At 42.9% G+C, this 21093-nt stretch overlaps 1 protein-coding gene across 1 annotated transcript in view; it reads right to left on the bottom strand.

Annotated features, from left to right (window-relative positions):
• GALNT9 (polypeptide N-acetylgalactosaminyltransferase 9) overlaps positions 1–21093 on the bottom strand; it is a 123602-nt gene that overhangs the window by 62353 nt on the left and 40156 nt on the right. The window contains exons 3-5 of the mRNA XM_057369101.1: positions 16645–16811; positions 14693–14867; positions 4766–4963 (exon numbers count right to left, since the gene is read on the bottom strand). Of these exons, the coding sequence (XP_057225084.1) occupies positions 4766–4963; positions 14693–14867; positions 16645–16811 (540 nt within the window). The remainder of the gene's footprint in view (positions 1–4765; positions 4964–14692; positions 14868–16644; positions 16812–21093) is intronic.

The raw sequence follows: 21093 nt of genomic DNA, 5'->3' as shown, positions 1-21093 counted from the left end.
ACTTTTAGAAGGAAAAACCAGCAATTAGAAGTGTGCTGTTTTTTACCAACACCTCAAAGGTGCTGTGAAACTTAATTGATCTGTGGAATATTCTTTGACACGATGGAGGATGTTATAAGCGTTCATTATAATCAACAGCAGCACTCGAAGGATAACGTGAGAAACACAGCAAAATGGGKTTTTGCAGCCAAAAGCTTAAAATGCAGCCTAGAATTGTATTGATTCTRCACTGGAGAAAGATACAGCACAGTCAATTTGGGGAAATTACCTGATAGCACCGTTGGAGCAAGGGAGAAGTGAGAGAAACATTGCCCTGGGGAATGCCCTGGGGGAAGGGAGGAAGCACAGAGGGGTTTTTGACATGTAAGTAGGGAAACCTGCATGGTACCTGTATAARTATTTCTATTTTTCTTACAACTCATGTCTTCTGCAAGAAAGARTCACACCAGGCCCTGAGAACAGAACTCAAGGACAGATTTTCTGCTCAGGCGATAAAGGGAAAAAAAAAATGACAAGATGACAAGCTAATGCTCAGCTAGAAAGGCAGAGCAAATACGGATGTAGAATAACTCTCTGATGCCCTGTGGAAGTAAATTTTTTGGAAAGGCAGGACACCCATCAGCATCTGAACAAATAAAAAGTGAAACTGCTCTGTTACAGGCTCCTGTGAACCAGAAATTGAAAAGATGGYCATAAGCTGTCCATAAACAGTCACCAGTTTTATTAGTACATGGCAGCATGGTTTATCCTGAAAGATTTTACCTCCTAGGCTCAGGCACACAGGTGGATTTTTTTCCCAGAGCAGAGAGGGCCCACACTGGCTTCATCAGCATTGTTGTTACAGACCAGCAYGTGAGATGGGCACACACATCCCCAGATAAAGGAGGCAGCACAAAACACTTCACTGGGGGCACATCAAACTCTAATTTACATCCATGAGCAAAGCACTGKCGCTTTCTGGAGCTGCTGATGCAGTGCTTGTACACACACATCCCTACTGGTRGCAAGCTATGGCATATTAAAGCAGTAAGTGAGAACATATGCAACAATGAAATGCACCACTGCTGCTGGAGGAAGATAAAATGGAAAACTGTGCAGAGCTTGGCTGGGTGAGGCTGACTAATGACTGTAATGTTAGTGGCTGCTGATCAAGAAATCAAATGCAGAGCAGTCCGTCACCATCACGGCAGGTGAGGGAGGACGAGACAGAGCCAGGGCTCAGAACACCAGAAACCTTCCTTGCTGTTCCAAAACCCAGAAGAAAAAAAATACAGCATGCATTAAAAAACCCAGCTTGTTTCAATGCATAGTCAAATTCATCAGAAGCTCTCTGAAATAGGATCCTTTGTCACACAGTTTGTTGCCAGATGATAAGGACGTTTTGGGGCAGAGCGCTCGCCGGAACACAAATGGAAAATGACGTGATGGACACAGCGTGTCAAAACAGCAATCCTCGTTTAAATCTTCACGTTAGACGTCTTCCATCTCAAATGTCAAACATGGAAAATGGATTGCCTGCAGAAGCCAGCTCGGGGAACATCAATTGTTCGGAAGTTCAGAATATTAACGTGGGGGGAAAAAAAGAACSGACTTGAAAGTGCATCAGGAATCTTTGCAAAATCTGGCACTTTGTTCTTGCTATTTCTTTACCTTTGTTAGCACTTCAAGGCCATGTCCCCTTTGTCACTGAGATCACAACAGCTGATGTGACATTTCATGGTGCACACTTGGCATGACTGCCCGTGAATGCCCCGCTGCAGCGAGGGACAGGTCCTGCTCTTTCCCAGCAAGGCTCTGAATAAACCAYACCACTGTCAGTGCCCAAGAAATTCGAGGATCAGGCTTCAAATAGAAAAATTCTTAGGAAAGAAGCACATCTGTTGTGCAGTCCCAGGAGGAAACTGGAATTGGACCCTGATTCTTAAATGCCTCACCCAATTCTGCACACTGACGATATTTATTCATACAATGTAAACATGTGAGAAATGCCAGGGCTCTGATCSTCGCTCATAGCAGGGTACACAAGTTCTTTAATGCTGAAAATCCCTAATCCCTTTGGAGATCTGGCAGGAGGTATTCAGCTACACCAACCACAAAACCAATCACAGGGCTATTTGTTACCAGCCTTTTCTTCCACAAAACTCACAGAGAGGCACAAACCAAAGCCAATACCTGCTGAAGACAGTGGCAAAGAAAGCCTTAAGAGGGACAGTGTTAGCAAGGKCTCAATGAATTTGCAGTTTTCATGCTGATGAACAGCTCTGCAATCTTACACAGACACATGGATTCAAACACATCAATGTGGATCCACCTGCATGTCTTGCAGAGTGGACTGGAACAGAATCACAGTTGCAGTACATGGTTTGAAAAGCTGGTTACAAGATYAAAATCTGTACCAAACCAACAGATATTTTAAAACTTCACTCACTAGCCTAAAACATACTTTAAATATTCCACAGCTACTAAATTCCCATCATGAGTGCTTTCAAATCTCAATCCTAAGTAGGGGCTTCCTTATTGTTTTCATCAATACCACTCACATATTCACTCTTTCCATTACCACAATTACACTGGCATATTCCATATTTCCATAGGTAGGAACAACACAAAAACCAGAGGCTTTAGTAAATCCAACCAGGTGCTACAGCTTCAGAGGCCCCTCAAGAAACAGTGCAGTGTGGCCATAAAGTGGATGCTCTGCTGTCCCAGATCCCTGCATTCAAAGAACTCGTGCCCAGGGAGACACAGAAGTGTTCACAGTTCAATGCTGATATCTCTGCATTTCAGGGCATCTAATTCTTAATTTGCAGAAGAGATGCTTAAGCAATCGCAAAGGTTTATTTTTTTTTCATCAGTTGTGCTATTTAGCAGCAAGGGTTGTGTCTTCTGCTCCTGCTGCTACTTGTCTCATATGTCTCTGGGCAGTTTATGCCCTGCTGAATTGAAGGGTTTTTTCACTCAGGGTCAGAATGAAATCCCTGCTCTCAGGAGCCAGCTGCTTTTTAATGCTGCTCAGTGCTTGAGTTTGGATTTGTTCACTTCTGTGTCASTCCAACCCAGTGCCAGCATGACACAAACAAGAACTTGAATAAAAATCTTTATTGAGGAAAATCCATGGTAAATTTGGCCCTTTATTGCAGAGGTTTAACTTCTTACTTCAGTCTTATCTGATYATTGTCTCCAGAACAGAAGACACTCAAATACTGGAGCAATCCATGTGGAAATTAATACAGTGATTTCACATAYAAATTGCGAGACATGGAGTGTGCAAAACCTTTCAGGAATGAAARCTTTGGATGATTAATTTTTCTTTATCAATAAACTTTCACAGGGCTGAGTGAAACAGGTATAAAACACCTGCACTTTTGAAACAATGTGAGGCAAGCAGGGCATGTTATCCAGGAAAACTGATTTCCTAAGTAATTACTTCTCTGCTTATTGAGGTTGCAAGCCAAGCAAAAGGTCAGTGATGATGGACTGTGCTGTCCTGTGGTAAATAAGGTTAATATTACTGTATAGCTCTGTTTTGCAGTCACGGGGTATGAGAATGAACCCAAGTACAATGTGCAACACTTGCTCAAATACAGATTAAAATATTATTCTGCATGAGGGAAGGATCCTGTGAGGTGCTCCCATCCCACTGATCACTCAGGAATGGGATCAATCTGTGTCTTTTCTCTCCCAAAAGATCCCTTGCATTTTTTTTTTCAGGTGGAAGTGTTGTTTGAAGTGCTTGGATGAACTTTTCAGGATCTGACTGCAAGGGAAGTTCATCAGCTCCTYTGCCAGAGCCCACACTGGGACCATACAGTAGAGTTTTACCTTACTTTAAGATGAAGCTGATACACATGAAAATGAAGATGGCTCTCAGGTGGTAATTTGTGTCCTTCCTAAGTCGTCTTAAAAATAAGAGCAACCTAAAGTGCATACTTGGGCTTCATATTTTTTAGCATTTATTTYTACAGTTGCTAACAACAGTACCCTTAACCCAGCACAATATGTCCCAGAAGAGCTGTTAGACAAGCATCTGCACTGGAGATGAAAGGCTGGAGATGTGAATTTTCAAATGAAGGGGAAGGAAAGCTTCTTTCACATCAATTCCAGTTTTCCCACCGTAACGATTCTCAGAAGCACCTTCACAATTCCTGTAGCAGCGTTTCCTTRGAAAATTCCATTTTGTAAAATGTAAAATGTAAAATGCAACATGTAAAATGTTCTCTTATAGGGAAAAAATAAACTGACACTGACTACATGGTCTGGGTCCATTTTAAAATTCAACGAGTGGGACAACTCTGAACATGTGCAAAGTTTTCCAAAAAAACCAAACAAAAAAAAAAATCATGGGTAACTCTGGAATAGAATGAGGCTAACACAGCTCCTACTGGTGCTCCTGGGATGCTCTGGTTTGGGCTGATGGCCACAGAACAAAGCTGAAATCTGCCTCTTTGTAATCATATCCACAATACCTTTGCTTCTCACACACATAACAYGCCAATGTTCACTGGAAAAATAAAGCTTAGATGGCAAAGATCCCGTTATCCTACTAAGAGCCAGAAAATGTGCTTGAAGCACACGCTTAGAGCACTTGTGTACATCGTGGGGCAGCTCTGAGAGGCAGCACACGCATCCACAACTTTTGTAGAGCCATCAGTTTTCCCCAGATTCACTCTATTTCCCCATAGCCTCGTTCACCTCGAYTCCCCCTCTCAGACAGCTGAGATGGAAACAGCGCTCAGCCCAAAGTGACAGCACGGGGGAGATTTACCTGATGGGAGCTGACTCATCCCCTTTATCGAGCCAGTCCTGCGGGGGGATGATGTACATGCACCAGAGCCCCCAGTTGTAGCCGTGGGCGGCGTTGGCGTACTGCTGCACCTCGAACGTGTTGTACTTGATGTTGTCGATCGCGGGCAGGATGATCCGCTTGCGATCCTCCTTGATCCGSGTGAGCGCCGGTTCCACCCTGAGAGCAGTGAAAACAGCACAGTGGTTACAGCCAGCCCGGCCCTGCTTGGCAGGATGATGAAATGAGGGGGTCTAATCCTGAGAGTGTGAGCACAGGGAGGTGGGAAAATTCAGAACACGCAGAGAGGGACCGGGCACAGAGCTCAGCTCCACGCTGCTGGGGTTGAATTATCACCTCTGGGAGGCTGTACCAACACAAAATTTAACCAAACATTTATTCYGAAACCTGGAGACTGTTAATTCATTCACAATGGACAAGTGTTGAGCTAGTAGGAGCTCAATTTAGCTCCATCACCAGTAGGAGCTAAATGTTCTCCTGCTGGCCACATCACCAGGATTCCTGGTAGCAATCAAACACTGACTGCTACAGCCTGAAGAACCAAACACACACCAGGGACTGAATCTGAAGGTTACTCAAAGGTTTTAATCCTGTTTCCCAAGACCRACCCCCATCAGATCTCATTTGAATGACAAATGTGGCTGCATTATGCCTTTTAAAACCTATTTGGTGATGAGAAGATTTCAGGTGCCAGATGGTGCAAAAGCAGCGAACTGCAGGAAATGTTCCATCATTTCAAAAGGCTTTAAAACATCAATGTGCTTTCCACAGAAGCTACATCCCAAAAGGAAAGTAAAAAGCTTCAGTGCAAACACTCATTTCTGGCCAAGGTAGTCAGAGTTTGCTATGAATTTACAGAGAAACTGATCCAAAGAGTTAGCAGACCTACATAAGGGTGGAAATCATTCCTCAAAGCAGTATTAGAAAGAGCCACTGGTTCACTCCTTTGTGTGTTTCCTTTTGAAATGAGCTTTGAAGGTTTTGCAGAGCTCTCACATGGATCTTTAAGGGAATGGTGGTTTGCTGCAACTCACAGAGGTAGGAGCATTTGAACACTGATTTTTCTCCTGTTTCTTCTGCTGTTGGTCAGAAGGCCAACTGCTCCKTTATGGTTTTGTTACCTTATATTTTGGTTGTTATATTTAGTTTGTTGCCTGTTTAATTTGAATCTTCTTGTGTAGGCCAACAGAGGATTCACTCTCAATWCTTATGGGTTTTAGGCCACACTTGTGCACCCCAATAAAGAGCCAGGGTGACYTACCAAATCTGGATAAGCCACTTCCACTATTAATATGAGATTATATTTATGAGATTAAGTGTTTTAAAAGCCAGTGGGTGGACAGCAGAGAAACTCTTGCAAATCCAACAAAGCAGGGGAAAGAATCTGCTTGTTCTTTTCCATATTATTTGTGTTCAGGACATGCCAGGCAAACACCCCTTTTCCATCACAAATCCGGTCCCTCCACACATGGACACAGCAACCCTTGGGCATAAGGTTCTCCTGCTCCCTTCTGGCCTYTGAAACAAAGGCTTTCAAAATACCAGACAACAGGTACAGGCGTCATTAATTGTTTGCCTGGAAAAAAATCCTCCTCTTCAAAAGTTGTAGAGGAAAAAAAAAATGACCTTGGTTCAGATCACTGTCCAGTTCTGAATTATGTTTATGTTGATACAAAGCAAGATCATTTAACCACCATACTCAAAAATTATCCTGGAGGTTCCATGTCCCTTCTGCAATTCCTCCTGGGGTGCTCATTTTTCAAGTATTTTACTTTGTAGGGTAGATTGAGATTGTGTAATGAAAAAGCTGAAAGAAGATAAGGGATTCTTCTCCCTTAATGTCAGATATCTGCAATGGACCCCCCACATGCACAGTAATTACCTCAAACTTTTATTCTCAGCAGAGAGAGGCAGAGAATGGCAGTTTTACAGTCAGATGCCTCTCCTAATAATGTAGACACTGAAACTGGGTGAGATTAATAATGTTCCAGAGGAGCCTATTTTGAATAGAAAGGGAATTTASCCTGCTACTTTGCAAGACGTCTTAAAATTGGACTGCTGAAGTGTATCCCAAATAATGGTTAGAGAAAGAATGTGAAGGAAAAAATATTTAACAGTCACACTGGTTTTCAGCCCTTAATCATAATCCAATACTTGAGTTTTGGAAATTCTAACCCGGGTCCTCATTTTCTTCTTTACACAAAGAACAATGCACTCCCAGCTCTGGTGCTGCTCTCACACCAGCTATCACAAACTACTYCTGTCACTCTACAGCTGATGAATTTCTATGTTTTTTTCCATTTGTGTGGCTCACATTTATTAGCATTTGACATGGTGTTTTGCATCTGAATGGCACAAGGGGGGATCTCTGGAGTGTAGTACAACACTTGGGTCAAAATCCATGATGGAATTCCATTAATCTCCATCAGCCTATTAATGTGAAATCACAGATTCRGAACTTTCACAAAATCTGAGGCATCTGTGAGCTGTCCACGGGATGGAAATTCTATTTCAGACTMCTGCACCCAAGAAATGTAAATGTTTGAGATGCTACTGCTTGAACAAGTGTTGATTTCTTTACCCTCGGGTGGCAGAAGAAGTAAAATGCCATGCCAAGGTTATGGAGCCAATTGGTATGAAAGGAAYTGCTGAAAGTTCATCTTCTAAACCTCTCATCTCACCCATGGAGGTGATTTCCTAGCTCTGTTGGCATCCAAATGTGTGGAAATCACACCCCTGCATGTATTAGGAACAGGAAAGGTTCAGTATCTGCACAGCTTCCAAAATATTTTCACACCCACAAGTAATAAATTAGGCTCTGAGTCACAGATGGAAAGAGAAAATCCAGGRCAGAGCTGTTCTCTTAGCAAAAACCCAGAATGGAGAGCCTTTTAATTAAACATTGCATACCTGAGAGACTTCACAGCCTGTCCTGCCCTATAAAGGACAGCAGAGAGAGGTTTTCAGAGGCTCAGCCCAAGCTCATCCCAGTGAGATCTACAGGAACACTCAAATCCCAGATCCTGCCAACCTCCTCTCACTGCCAGCACAGCTTGTGGTYCATTTTTCTGCCTGCCAAGATCCCCAGGTAATGGCCAATAAAGAAGGACTGTGAGTTGGAACAGGACTGAGCAATGGACTGTGTTTGCACTGCTTATCTGGAGTAATCCATGAAATATGAGGAGGTTTCATTGCAATTCATACCTAGCAAAGTCCAGCCTCAGAGTTACTCTGCAAGGCTGAGCTGAGCTGCACATTCATCAGATCCTTTGTCACCTTTCCTGGCCACTCTGGCTTTATCTAATTGCTTCAAGCTTTTGAAAGGACTATGATTACATCTTTCTTAATAATTTCTAATTTTCTTTCCCCTAATTTCATACCGCAACATAATTGTGTGGATTTACTCATCCTCCTTATAGACACCAGTATTCTTTCTCTGTTTTTTTTTTATCCCCTTGTTTTTTTTTTCTGCTGTCCATTTGCAGAAATAGGTGCTTCTGGCAGCTCACAGGACTGAAAGGATAAGAGGGGAAGGGGTTGCTGAAGTCCAAGGATGTCCAATATGCTGAGCTGAACAGCGGTAATATATTGTTGGAGCATTTCCTTTCCACATGGGCACCAGTGGCAGGGGGACAGGATTCAGCCCTGCAAGCCAGATGTGAATTTTGGGACCCATTTCTGTTTTTCACAGATGCAAAAATACGAGGTTTCTAGCTTGCATTGGACTCCAGGTGTTTATGGGCAGTGAGCAACACACATTGTTAACAAATTATTTACTGGAGCAAGAGGGAAAGTTCATTCATAGACATGATGGATTTCAGTAAACTAAATATAATCAAAAGATTCTGCTTTAAAGGTAGTGCTTCATATCATCCAGTGGGGTTTTTTTTTCCACCTAATAAAAACCAAGTAGATAATTTGGACTGGAATTTGAGTGGCATATGAAGATGCTCCCTTCCATCCTCTCTGAAAATACCTATTTGTCAGTGTCCTCCTCGCTCTCTGAATAGATTGTTGGTGAATGGACAAAAACTGAAGAGAAAGGACAGTAAATTTAGATCTCTTATAGACTTCATTAAGCTGAAGGGTATTTTCACTTCAGTTTTATTCACTTTGATTTGTCCAAGTCTGTCGAGCACATCACTAAACAGCACATGAATTCAATGCTTTTGCCTACCACTGGAAAGATTTCTTCATTAACAGTGGATTTTCCAAGGTGTTGAGCACCCATGATGACTTTATTGGGAATTCCAGCAACGCTGGTTCTGTGGGATTCAAAAAGTGCTCCCAAGATAAACACTGGTGGCAGGAAAAGAGTTGGAAGGCAGAATGGAAGGCAGAATACAGAATAAGCCTGTAAGAAGATTGAGAGCAAAGGCAGGGGCCWCACTGTGATCACACAGACCTCTCTAATCCCATTGTAAGGCTAGCTCTGAACATATATGCATTCTGTATTTAACACTGGGCTGATTCAGAGCAGCTCAWACCCCACAGGGAACCACAGCAAACAAAAACTCTGTGTTGTCTTACATCCTTATCAGATYGCTGGAGAACTCATGCCGAAGGGGAAGCCTGATTTTTCACAATGCTAAAAAGAACAGCTTCTTCCAGATAAAAAACAGATAAAAAGAAGTTAGTAATGAGCTCCTCAGTGCACATGATTATATAATTCACTTTTTTAAATATGTAAAAACACCTGCTGACTTCAAGCAGACTTCTAAAAAAGCACAACATCGGAATAAATGCAGACAATCCAAGGGAATTCACATGCATGCCGGAGGCCAGATCCTCTGCCTCCCAAAGCTGCTGCTTCAATGGCCTTCACAACCTCAGGGATTCTTTGCTAACATGCACCATCTGAGAAGCAGGCTTTACCTTCCAGTTCTTAATTACAATCATTGTACAAGGCATTTTGTCAATAAATTCCTCCCTGCAGCCCAAATGTCACTTTTTCTAAATTCGTTCCAAAGTAAATCCTTTCCTAAATGGCAGGAATTGCACTGGGAAATGTGTTTCCAGCTCTGCCCCATCCCAGGTGGGTACCCAAAACCCCTGATCTCTGAATTCTTCTGAGATAAACACATCTCTGTTTTTTTCTTCTCCCCCATCACCATACCAATTTTCACTCCGATGAAAAATGAAGGACTCATATTAAAAAATTCCAACCTTCTTTTTCCTGCTTTCACAAATCAGAATCTCTTTCTCTTGCAAGCAGTTAGGGAAGAGTCCTTATAAGACATAAATGAAAGACAACATGATCTCATCTGCTAGATTTTATGGCTCAGTGGGTTTAACACTGTATTTTACTCTGGCTCTACCACTGTCAGGTACCGTGAAGTATAAACCTAACAGAGAAATGTAAGAAAAAAGAAAGCTGTGTAAACTGAAAGCTTATTTTGCATGATTTTATACACTACCTCACATTTYACTGACAATATACATTTATCAGATGCAGACAAGCACATCTACTGACATACATAATTCTTCACTGAGGCCATCTGAGGAATATTTAATGTGCAATGCCTTTCCTGTAAATAAGTGTTCAGAGAACTAAAAAAGAAATAAATTCCATTCTCCTTTCCTCAATCTCTGAGAGGAGAGAGAACTTCCCCATCTGTCCTGGCTGACATCTCTATCAGCATTCCTGTGTGCCCAGGGAASTTTCAGACCCACAGCCAGAACGGAGGGAACGTGGCACCAACACCTGCTGRAGAGTTAAAGATCAGCTCTTTGCCTGCCAAACCTCAATGGTTCTTTTCTGCACCACTGAGAGCAATGAGGATGCTTCAGTGAGCATCCCAGGCTGTTGAGGTAGAGGAACAGTTGAAGCTGCTTTTTTGGCACATCCCTGAACTCAGGCTGGGCTGTTCCATGGATCCCAAAGGCTCACGTGGCTTGTGGTGCACGCTTCCCTCTCCACTCAGGTAACACTGGTTCACTTCTGCCATCTAAAATGTGTTCTCCATTTCATACCAAAATGACCTTTAGGGTTTTGGATGAATAAAAAGCTCCCTTAATAAACACATGTCCTTTCCTTTTCATTTGGGATTCCCAGGTCAGCCTTGGCCGGGTACCGGGGATGCTGCAATGAACTCCTGAGCAGGAGGGATGTGCTTGAACCCCTCAGAGGGGAGAGACTGCACGGGAGAAGGGCTGCAAAGGCAATTTCACCTTCACCACTTCTCTCCTTAGAAGGAAAGAGCCATCTGGACCTTGTYGTGTCCCCAGAGAGCCCCCTGAGTGTGATCAGGGGGACAGGGAGGGTACATTGGCTTCCAGTACATCACATCAAAGTGTTAAAGAGAGCCCTTGGGGGGACAAAGACCCTTTGTTGCCCCCAAAAAGCATAACCACATCTCTGTTACAGACTACTTGGGATAACCAAAATCAGTGGAGGCTAGGAGGAAATCAACTTCCTTTATCCTTTACACATTTGTTTTGAGAATCCATTGCTTATGGCCACTACACCTCACAAAACAAAGCAGCATCTGCAAAGTGCCATCCACAGGTCTAAGAACCTTGATTTTCAGCTCTTCTTAGTTCATTAAAACTGTGTATTTTTAAAGCACTGACAACTTCAGGGATAATCCATAATGATGGGATGTATGCGACACAATCTGATGGGTACTCAACTTACATTTCATGTTCTCTTTCTCATGTCAGGCTCTGTCCGTCTGATATGTTGAAATCTTTTGATTAAATCCTCTTACTTCACTGCTTCCTTATTGATACTGGCCCTTTGTCTGGCAGAATTTTAATTACTACAGGACTGCAAAACTCCATTCAGTGCTCTGATAAAACCTCTGTGATAGGAGCAAAAGCAATTCCTAAGATAGAATGCAACTATAATACTCTATCATTATGTCTTCTTTTATGGCTCCTAGCACCCTCTTTATGACTGCTAATATATTGTGGTTTCTGCCTTTCACGTGCTGATTTCTGCTCTCCTTCACTCAATGTGTCCTTTTTCTCACCCAGAGAATTTACACCCTATCTCTGTCATCTCTTTCCTGCTCCCAGGCACAATGTAGGGAAGGTCTCTTCTCCTTGTCATGTTTTCCTTCCCCATCTCTCAAAGACGGGAGTCTCCACAATGCCCTGCATGTTCTGCAGCACAAGCAGCATCCACGATGTGCTGCTCTGCTCTCAGTATTACTGGRGGGATCTAATCCAAAAGTCAGAGCAGGAATGCTGATATCTTCACAGGGCTGAAGGAAAAATGAACTAAATAAGCTTAAATACATCCCCAGAGAGGAAAGCGTGGGAGATTTTCATACCTCTTGGCTCTGCTGGGTTGCTGACTCCCACTGGCATCAAGCAACCATTAAAAACAGACCMGGTGCTACAGCAGGACAGGTAGAATTTTACATATGAACTGTGTTCATACATTATCCTGTAATTCTAATTTAAAATTCCATTTGAGAATTAATAGCAATAGCCTGCCTTTCAGGCAGTCCTTTCCACTTCCACTCCCACAGCAGCAGTATTGGCTCACACCCCCAAAAGCCTTAAGGGGAGCAGGTCAGTCGAAAATCACTGCTCTGAGATAACATATTTCTACACCTGAGAAGYCAAAAAGCAGCAATTAAGCACAGCAAAATAAATAATTCAATAGCTAATTTGACCTGCCAGGTTGTAGAGTATTTTTTTATATCCTACCAGATTGTAATTTAGTTTAGAACAAGTGTCCCTGGAGAGCMATGCTGTGAGAGCCCATAAAATGCTACAGCGCAATATCAGGCAAAAAGCCACCTGTAAATGGCAACTATTGTTTAAAGAAGTTTTTTTTCTGTTGTCAGTCCTGCATATTTCATGAGAAAGTGATGAAGTCCTTCTTTGTTTCTTTATGAATTAATCTGCCAACTGATTAGGCAGGTAAAGCAGCCATAGATTGGGAAACCAAATTGCACTGCAGGCACTTGACTTTTAGGTGGAACACAAACCAAACAGAAAGCTAATGCTCTTTTCTGTGGTAAAGGAATTGGCTTCTTTTWAATTGCCTCACAAATAATCCATAGACAGCTTTTAGTGGGAGCAATCCATGTGGCCTCTGAATACATAAATAAGCATTGAAAGGGGGGGGAAATATTCATGCAAGGTGCAACTTAGTAGAGAATAGAAGAGAAGAACTTTAACAAGAGAATCCACCTGAATCCTATGGAATGGGGGCAATGTGAGCCGGGTGGAAAAAACCAGAGCAGTCCAGATGGAAGGACTTTAGTTCCTCCCAGTCAAAGGAGATGAGATGAAAATGGAGATGACAGGAAACCACATGAGCACAGGTGGGCAGGATTAAAACAGGAGSAAGGGGGTGAGCAGGGCTGGAGACGGCTCTGGGCAGCCACAAAGATTGAGTGGAACAAGAGGAGAAACATCAGCAGGGAACACTGTGAAGGGATACAGGGGGCTCTTGGTCCTGGTTTGCTGTCCCCATTTATCAGCTGAGTGTCCCCAGCACGGGCAGAGCCTGGCTCAGCAGAACAACAGAGCCCTGAGTGCTCTGCTGGAGGGAGAGTGCACCAGGGAGGGGCAGGAAACACAACCTCTTTATCTCAAATAYACACACTCTCCTTTACTGAGCAGTCCACGCTCTTGCTGTGCTGATCTCAACCCTTTCTGACATTAATGCAAAGCACTACAGTAAACTAAAACAAACCCTAACAAACCACAGAGCAACCACAAAGCCCTTTCCTTCTTACCGACACCATTGCTGAGCTTCCCTGGGTGCAGCACCACAGTCAGATCTCCGTGTCCTTTAGAAAATGATAACCAATTCCTCCTCAAGCCTCAGAAAATTGCAGCTTGGGCAGAACAGCACCCAGAGCATGCTCTCCCCAGTCCCTKAGCCTGTCCAACAGATGATATTACCCTGGATGGATGTTTAAAAAGATTTGAAAGATCTACTTGCTTTAAAAGCAAATAAATAAATTAAACCAGCTCTTAAGCCTCTAGAAAATTACTGCAGCTGCTATTATAGCCTAACAGAGTCCTAAGGAAAAAAACGGGATGAACATAAAGCAGGTGCACTACAAGACTTATTTTATTGCATCTTCCATTTTATAAAGATATTCATGAACATATAAAAATAAACACGCTACTCCTATGCAATTAAGTTTCTCTCTAGTTGTAAGTACAGCTATTTTTAGTTTTAATTTGAGGATATCTCCCAGAATTGCAGAGCATAATCATTTCCACCATAACTCTGCATCATCATTATCAAATACCAGCCTATCTTTGGAAAATGCACTTTTCACATGCCTTAGGTCCCAGCAGCCCTCTTGCAGCTGATGATACAGAGCAGCTCCCACAGCCCCGACTTCCAGTAATGCCAAATATCGGCCACCAAGTGGTGCTACAAAGGTTTATTCCAAGTGCAGTTCTGGCCCATTAAACCAAAAGAGGGATGAGGAAATGCATGCTAATTTCAAGCCCTATTAAAAAAACACAGGCAATAATTTAATGTTTCCCTCAAATGTAAATGCAAGAAAATTCATGGGGAAATCAGACTGGTATTCAAGTTTCTAAGAAGAAACGATAGAAAATGACAAGGAGGTTAAAAAAAGGAATTGAAATCTTCCAGCCCAGATCCTCCTTAACAGTGTCTCCCCACCTGACTGCTTTGGGATTTCACATCYATGGTGGCTCCAATCCCTTCTCTCTCCACTGAGCCGTGCCAGACCAGCACAGCAGCTTTTCCGTGGGTCTTGCAGTGGTTGCAATAATCAGGAACACAGCTCAGGAGTGATTGTTGATGTGCTGATGTGCTGGCAGCAGCCTGCATCTGCTGGGCACCCTGAGTGCCACTGTCCCAGTGCCACCATCCCAGTGCCACCATCCCAGTGCCACCGTCCCAGTGCCACTGCCCCCCTGGGGACACCCAGCACTTACCAGCCGATGTTGAACTCCACGTGGGCATCGAAGAACCCCACCACAGGAGAAGTTGCTGCTTTCCAGCCCTGGATCCTGGCTCGGATCAGCCCCTCCCGTTTGGTGTTGCGCACGATTTTCACCAGGCCTGGGTATCTCTTGTGCACGTACTGGTCCAGATTAAATTTCAGCTCAACTGCAGGAGAAAAAAAAACCAAAAACCCACACAAATGTTCAGAATGAGAAAGGCCCTGCAGTGCTGTGTTTTACCCTGATTTATTCTGCAGCAGGATGGGAAAGGAATCTTTAAATATTCCTAAATCCTTGGTCAGTCTCACAGACACAAACCCACCTCAGCTGAGGCACCAATTGTTCCAGGGGTTTCAGTTCAGAGAAGCTCCTCAAGAACCAGAGCCTTGTCCAGGTGTAATATGATGGATTTAGGTATAGTTTTGAAGAGGTAGTTTGTCTAAATATTTTAAAATCATTACTATTCCAATTATCTGATGATTTGCGTTAGGTTACAACTGGCCTCTGGAGGAACAATTCTGGCCATAAAGTRGTGTAACATGCCAGTCTGGTGATTTATTTTTTTTTTATTATTTATGCTGTTCAGTAAGAGTTTGAGAAACAACCTCAATGGATTTTTGGGCCAAGACCTAATTCAGATCACAATTAATTTCCCTTTGTTTTAAGAGTTTTAAGAGTTTTCCCTTAAATATAATTAAGATTCCTCAATACCAGGCTTCTTTGCTTTTGAATTAAATGGAATTAAATGGATATTGAAGATGGCAAATAGACATCTCTTTTGTTCATTTTCCAGCCTTCAATCACAGCTGGAGCAGAACTCATTCACCCTAACCCTAAGCCTAACTCTAAGCCTAACCCTAAGCCTTGCAAGAGGCTTATAAGCAGGCAAATTACCAAAATGGTCTCTCTATTTTTTAAAAATCCATGTTGTTTGGCAATTCATTTACACTGAAACTTGTTCATAAAGTGGCTTTTGCCAAAATGTATTTATCAGGAAAACTAGTAGAAGCTTCTAGGACATTAGGAGCCTCATTCTTCTGATGTATATTAGGCAGTAGATTCATTATCATTGGAATCAAAGACTTGATAAATTTCCAGTTATCCAGAAGGGTGGCAGAGAAAAGCCAAATAAAAGTTCACCGAGAAATGATGAGTTCAATTCTCCTCGGGATTGCCTTGACTCAAAAACTTTGCAATCTCACATAATTACTCCATAGGTTACACTGCCATAACTGAAATCTGAAGTGCATAAACATTTTCTTAAATCTATTGGGTTTGGAACTCATTTTCTGTTTGAGTTTTTTTTTTTCTTCTCAGCTCTCCCTTCTCTTTGGGGATCTTGAACAGCAAGACTGAAAGACTTAAAGATGTTGGTCTGTGGAAGAAATGCTAAATTTCAGGCTTATTGTAAATAAATATGATTTGAGAAGATGCATCAATTCTAGAAGACTAATGTACAACAACTTTAAACTCAACAACATTGCTAGTCACTTGTATCTTCAAATATGATCCTATTGTGAAACATGATGGTCAACAGCACCCTATATAACCACAGATATTTTGATTTTGGATTAACTCATGAAGAAACAGAGGGCTGCCATTTAAAACAGTAGAAACTATCTACTAACCTCTACTAGCCTCAGTTTTCCTTAAAAGAATTTAAATTTTTAGTCTATTAATGATGATACATACCCCTCTGGATCTGAAAATTTGGAGAAAAGGTATTAAGATTGTTATTAAGAAAAATTCCTATTAAGATGGCCCACACAAATGCCATTCATTCTGCAAGGGTTTCAATGAAATCAACAGGATTCATGATGTTTGTTTGTCATACAGATGGTCAATATTTACTCACAGCTTGGTGCAAATGGCTCAATCAACAAACACATTTACGTTTCACACCCAGGAATCACTCAGGGTGCAGCAAAGTCCCCAGAGCTCACCGTTGTCACTGTTGTCATCCACCAGGATGATCTCCTTGAGCAGGTGGGAYGGGGTGTGGTTCACCACGCTGTGCACCGAGCGCAGGATCACCGACAGAGCCTCGTTGACAAAAATGAACACCACCGAGATCTGGGGCAGGTCATCGGGGTAGGACATCTGCTTGCACCTGGGGACAAGGAAGGCACCATTAAAACCCTCTGCGAGGCACAACACACTGAAGAGCATCCTCTCCTCTTTGCTCTCCATCTYGTGCAGGGATTTGCAGATTTTGTCCTTTCCAAACCCAAGGAAAGGTGTGATAAAGGCTCAGAAGGATCAGCCCAGGATAAACCACGGGGTGTGTGCACGCACACGGGTTTGCAGCAGCTCTCATTCCCTGCCASGTTAAAAGCATGGGGAAACCACGTTTTAAAGCATCTTGAAAACCAAAGGAATACCAAGAACTGCTCAAAAACAACCTGGAGAAGGCCTCCAATGCTACACCCGGCTGTGCTCCCAGGGTGTGCTGCTAACTCACAACTGCATCTCTTTTAAAACCAGCAGTCCCTCAAGAAAATTCTGTATTTGCCCACCCAGAGAGCCCTTGCAATAAAAAACACACGGTGCTTGTTGGACAGGCCTGCACTTGCTGAAATATCTGCAAAAAGGTTTGCTCCCCCCGAGATGTCAGCTTGAGAGGTTGCTACATCCTGACTCACAATTTGCTTTTGTGCCGCTCACTGACACACATTTTACCACAGACCATTTTGAGAGGAAAAACTGAGGCCTGGAGAGGTCACGCAGCAGAGACCCGAACTCCTGCTTCCCAAAATCCCATCCATGCCCCTCTGCAGCACCACACTGCCTCATTTCAGTGGAATTCTCTCCCATTAGCAAAAAAAGCTTAACTTTAAAAACTACCTCCATGTTCTCCCAGTCAAAAGCCATTCAGAATTACCATARCAATTACTGAACCTGCTCTCTAAAATACTGCTAATGATATCACAGAAAATGACTTCTCCTGCTCTTATCAAACTTTCTGACCTCTATGCTCATTACTTTGGCATAACAATCACTTTTTTTCCCCRCTATCAGCAGTCATGGGGATAGGGCAGGTGACAAATGCCTGACTGCTGAGTAACCCCTGGAAGTCAGTTATGAATTCTAGCAAAGTGTAATTATTCATAATTCCTGATCCCAGCACTATCTGCTCAGAGACCTGAGCACTTGTCATTGATKCCACAGCTCCTTACTGGCAGCTTGCTGGTGGCTTGTGCCACACAGAGGACCAGTGTGTAAAATTTCTGRCCAAGCAGCATTCTTACACAGCCTAAAAAATGAGCCTGGAACAAAGAGAGAGGTTTTCAGAAAGTATGGATGCTCTGACATAGCCCCTTTTTTAAAAAAATTCTTTTTTGAATGCAATTTTCCTCTTGAGCACACCAACGCATCAAAGAAGTCCATCAGGAATATTTCAGCAACAGGAAAGAGCCATCAGCTAAAAACGTGGACTTTGCAAGATTTCCCGTGATGAGGGACATCTTTTATCTGACCGCAATTTTCTCTAGAGTCTCAACGGTATCAGCATGACATCACACACTTAAACCAAAACCTCCTGACTTTTGATTTATTTGTTCTTCATCACATTAAATCAATGCATTATTGTCCCAAGTGTGACTCCATGGCCTTCCTGGTTCACAAGTCTTTCATGCCTTAGTTCTCAGTGCTTACACTGTAGGGCATCATGGACTGCTTCAGATAAAAACCTAGTTTGAATTTCTTATTCCACCTGGATTAAGTCATCCCTATCATTCTCACTGCAACCTTCTGTCAGTTTTCCTCTTTTTTTTTTTTTTCCTATTAGAAGGACAAAGTTGAAAAACTACATTCTGGCTGCATTTGGAAAGAGCACTCTGACAATTACATTTTGGAATATCTTTGATAACCCCACTGCAACAGGAGCACCTGGATGGGCAAAGGCAAACCTCAGAATTGAGCAGTGGTCTAAAAGCCATCATAAATTTATTTATTGCAGTGAGGATGGGGAGCAGTGAGAGCAGCTGTCCAGCTGAGCACTTTCCAAAGCACAGCAGTGATTTAAGGGTTTATTTCCTGCAGCCTTCCAGTCAACCTTGAACTCCTGACTGCTCAGGTCGCTTCAGCAAATGAGATCAGTGTGCTGAGACAGTCAGGAGAAATTACTGGCCCACTAACAAACACTTGTGATGATGTCTGAGAGCATGAGAAGCCCCAGCTAAGGTGTCTTTCCTTCAAAATCAGTGGGTGCTTAAGTGCTTTGCTGGATTAAAGCCCGAGCTCTTCCCAATGTATGCTCTAATTAGAGACCAGCCACAGCAATTTACAGTCAACACTTCCCTCATTCCAAGAAACTCTAACCAGATCTGGGCACCCTGAGCCAAAAAACAGTGACACTAGGAAAGTCAGAGTGTCAGAACACACAAAATCCTCCTTGGAGCAGCTCTTGACTGGTCCCGGGGAGAGGCAGCAGGGGACATTCATTACAGAGGTAAGGCTATAACAAACCTAATGACTTTCAACAAGCCAAAGGGCATCCTTGCAGAAAATGGCTGGAGCAGCAGCCTGGACACCRAGGAAATCATCAGAGATCTATGAGTTAATGATGGAGCAGCTCAGTACATGACCAGTCACTTCTATTATCTCTTTTGGGAAGAAAATTACCAGAATGTGAAGAAATCAAACTGCACAAAATGCACTAGCAAGGCACACCTTCATAATCCTTCAGCTTTATGCCAACAGAACCGTAGCAARACGTTCAGAAATGATCCCTTTGTGCAGCCCTGATTGCTGAGCAGTGCCTGAGTGCTTCAAACACCCAGTGCTGTGCCAGGGAAGGGAGCTGGGTGCCACCACAGTGTCACTGCTSCAGGTCTGGCCACACTGGGAGCTGTGGGAGGACAATTGCAGCAATGGATCAGTGAAACCTGGCCTGGTTAACACTCCTGAGCTCAGGAAGAATTCACAGTGCACGTTTGACCTCAGGGACAGCACTAACAATAGTCTAAGCTGGGCAGGCAGAGCTTGCATTTACCATTCCTATGATGCTTAATGAGCATTCTGAGCTGTCAGCAGGGCCCACAAAACACAGCCACAGAGCAGCTCAGGTCTCCAGGGCACACAGATTCCCTGGACAAGGATGTGTGCAGGATTGGGGGCTCAGCAAAGGCAGTGCCATGGCCAATCACTGCCATGGGCCAGCTGAGGATGGCTTAGACCTGGTTTGTGGAAGAACCCTCCAGGCACCTTTCGTACAACATGCCAAACATCAAACCTGGGGCATCCTGCTGCTGTCTTGGGAAAGGTCTTTGAGAGCTCTCATTCTGTATTTGCTGCTTTGCACAGCTTGGCTGGCAACCCAGAGCTATTTCCTTTGTACATGACAGGGAGCCTGATGTCAGATCATTTTTCTCTATTCTGGAGATGATTTTCACTCATTCTTTCCCTCACATTGAACCTGTTCCTTAAATGAACATTTCCCAGCCAGCCTCCTGAGTCCAACTGTGAGCACTGTCTTGCAGGCATAAGAAAACAGGAAAAGCTCTTCAGCTGGCAGACCAGAACCTTGGGAAAAAAAAAAAAAAAAAAAAAAACAAACCATGTGCTAACATAAAAAAAGGTCATAGATGAGAAACTGGGACATGAGGAAACAAAAGGCGCTCAGCTGTACATGAACCTGCTCATGGTGACCTTGTAAGCTTGGAGGCAATAAAGGCAAGGAAATTTTCTTTTGTCTGAACATTCATTCCCTGATAGATGTATTTACTCTGCTTGTATCTGATCCAAGAGAAGCACGTGAAGTCCTCTATTTGTCAGGCTGCTCTTGCAGTCCATTTGGGTTGCTCTATTTTTTGTGAAGGASTGACACTGCAGCCGTGCAGGTAGTTCAGTGCCTTACTAAAGAAAGAAAAATCTTTCCTGCTCTATTTCCCCTGCCCCTTTTTTCCTATCTGCAAACTTGCTAAACTCCAAAAATGAGTTTTGCTTGCAGACCTTAATATACTSAGTTTGGAAATGGATTAAGCAATGCATTTAGAGATTTCTGACAGCTTTACCCTTCAGGAAGAAATGCAAACAAAATTAAAGCTGCTTCATGAATCTTTAAAGTGTTTAATACAAGATATGTTTTTCCAATGAACTACTGGGATGGAGATGACTAAAGGTTTCTCTCCTTCACAGACTTGATGAAATCACTGGGCATGAAGAAACATCTGCAGTTCTGGCACAAAAAAAAACCTCTACCCCAACATGCTCTGCATCTTGAAAGCTTCAGAATGATCTGTGTTCATGTTTTATAGCCACAGCACGAGAAAGAGTTGGAACAGCTCCTTATTTGGTACATGATCAATGAAAGGACAAAGATAAATATTAAAAAAAAGATTATTGAACTCTTGCTCGTTGATGCTAACAAATTCTACTTTTAATCACCAGGT

The sequence above is a fragment of the Malurus melanocephalus genome, unplaced genomic scaffold (assembly GCF_030028575.1).
Source record: "Malurus melanocephalus ecotype Western Australia unplaced genomic scaffold, MMel_1.1 scaffold_102, whole genome shotgun sequence".
Lineage (NCBI taxonomy): Eukaryota > Metazoa > Chordata > Aves > Passeriformes > Maluridae > Malurus > Malurus melanocephalus.
This window is presented reverse-complemented; position numbering and strand designations above follow the sequence as displayed.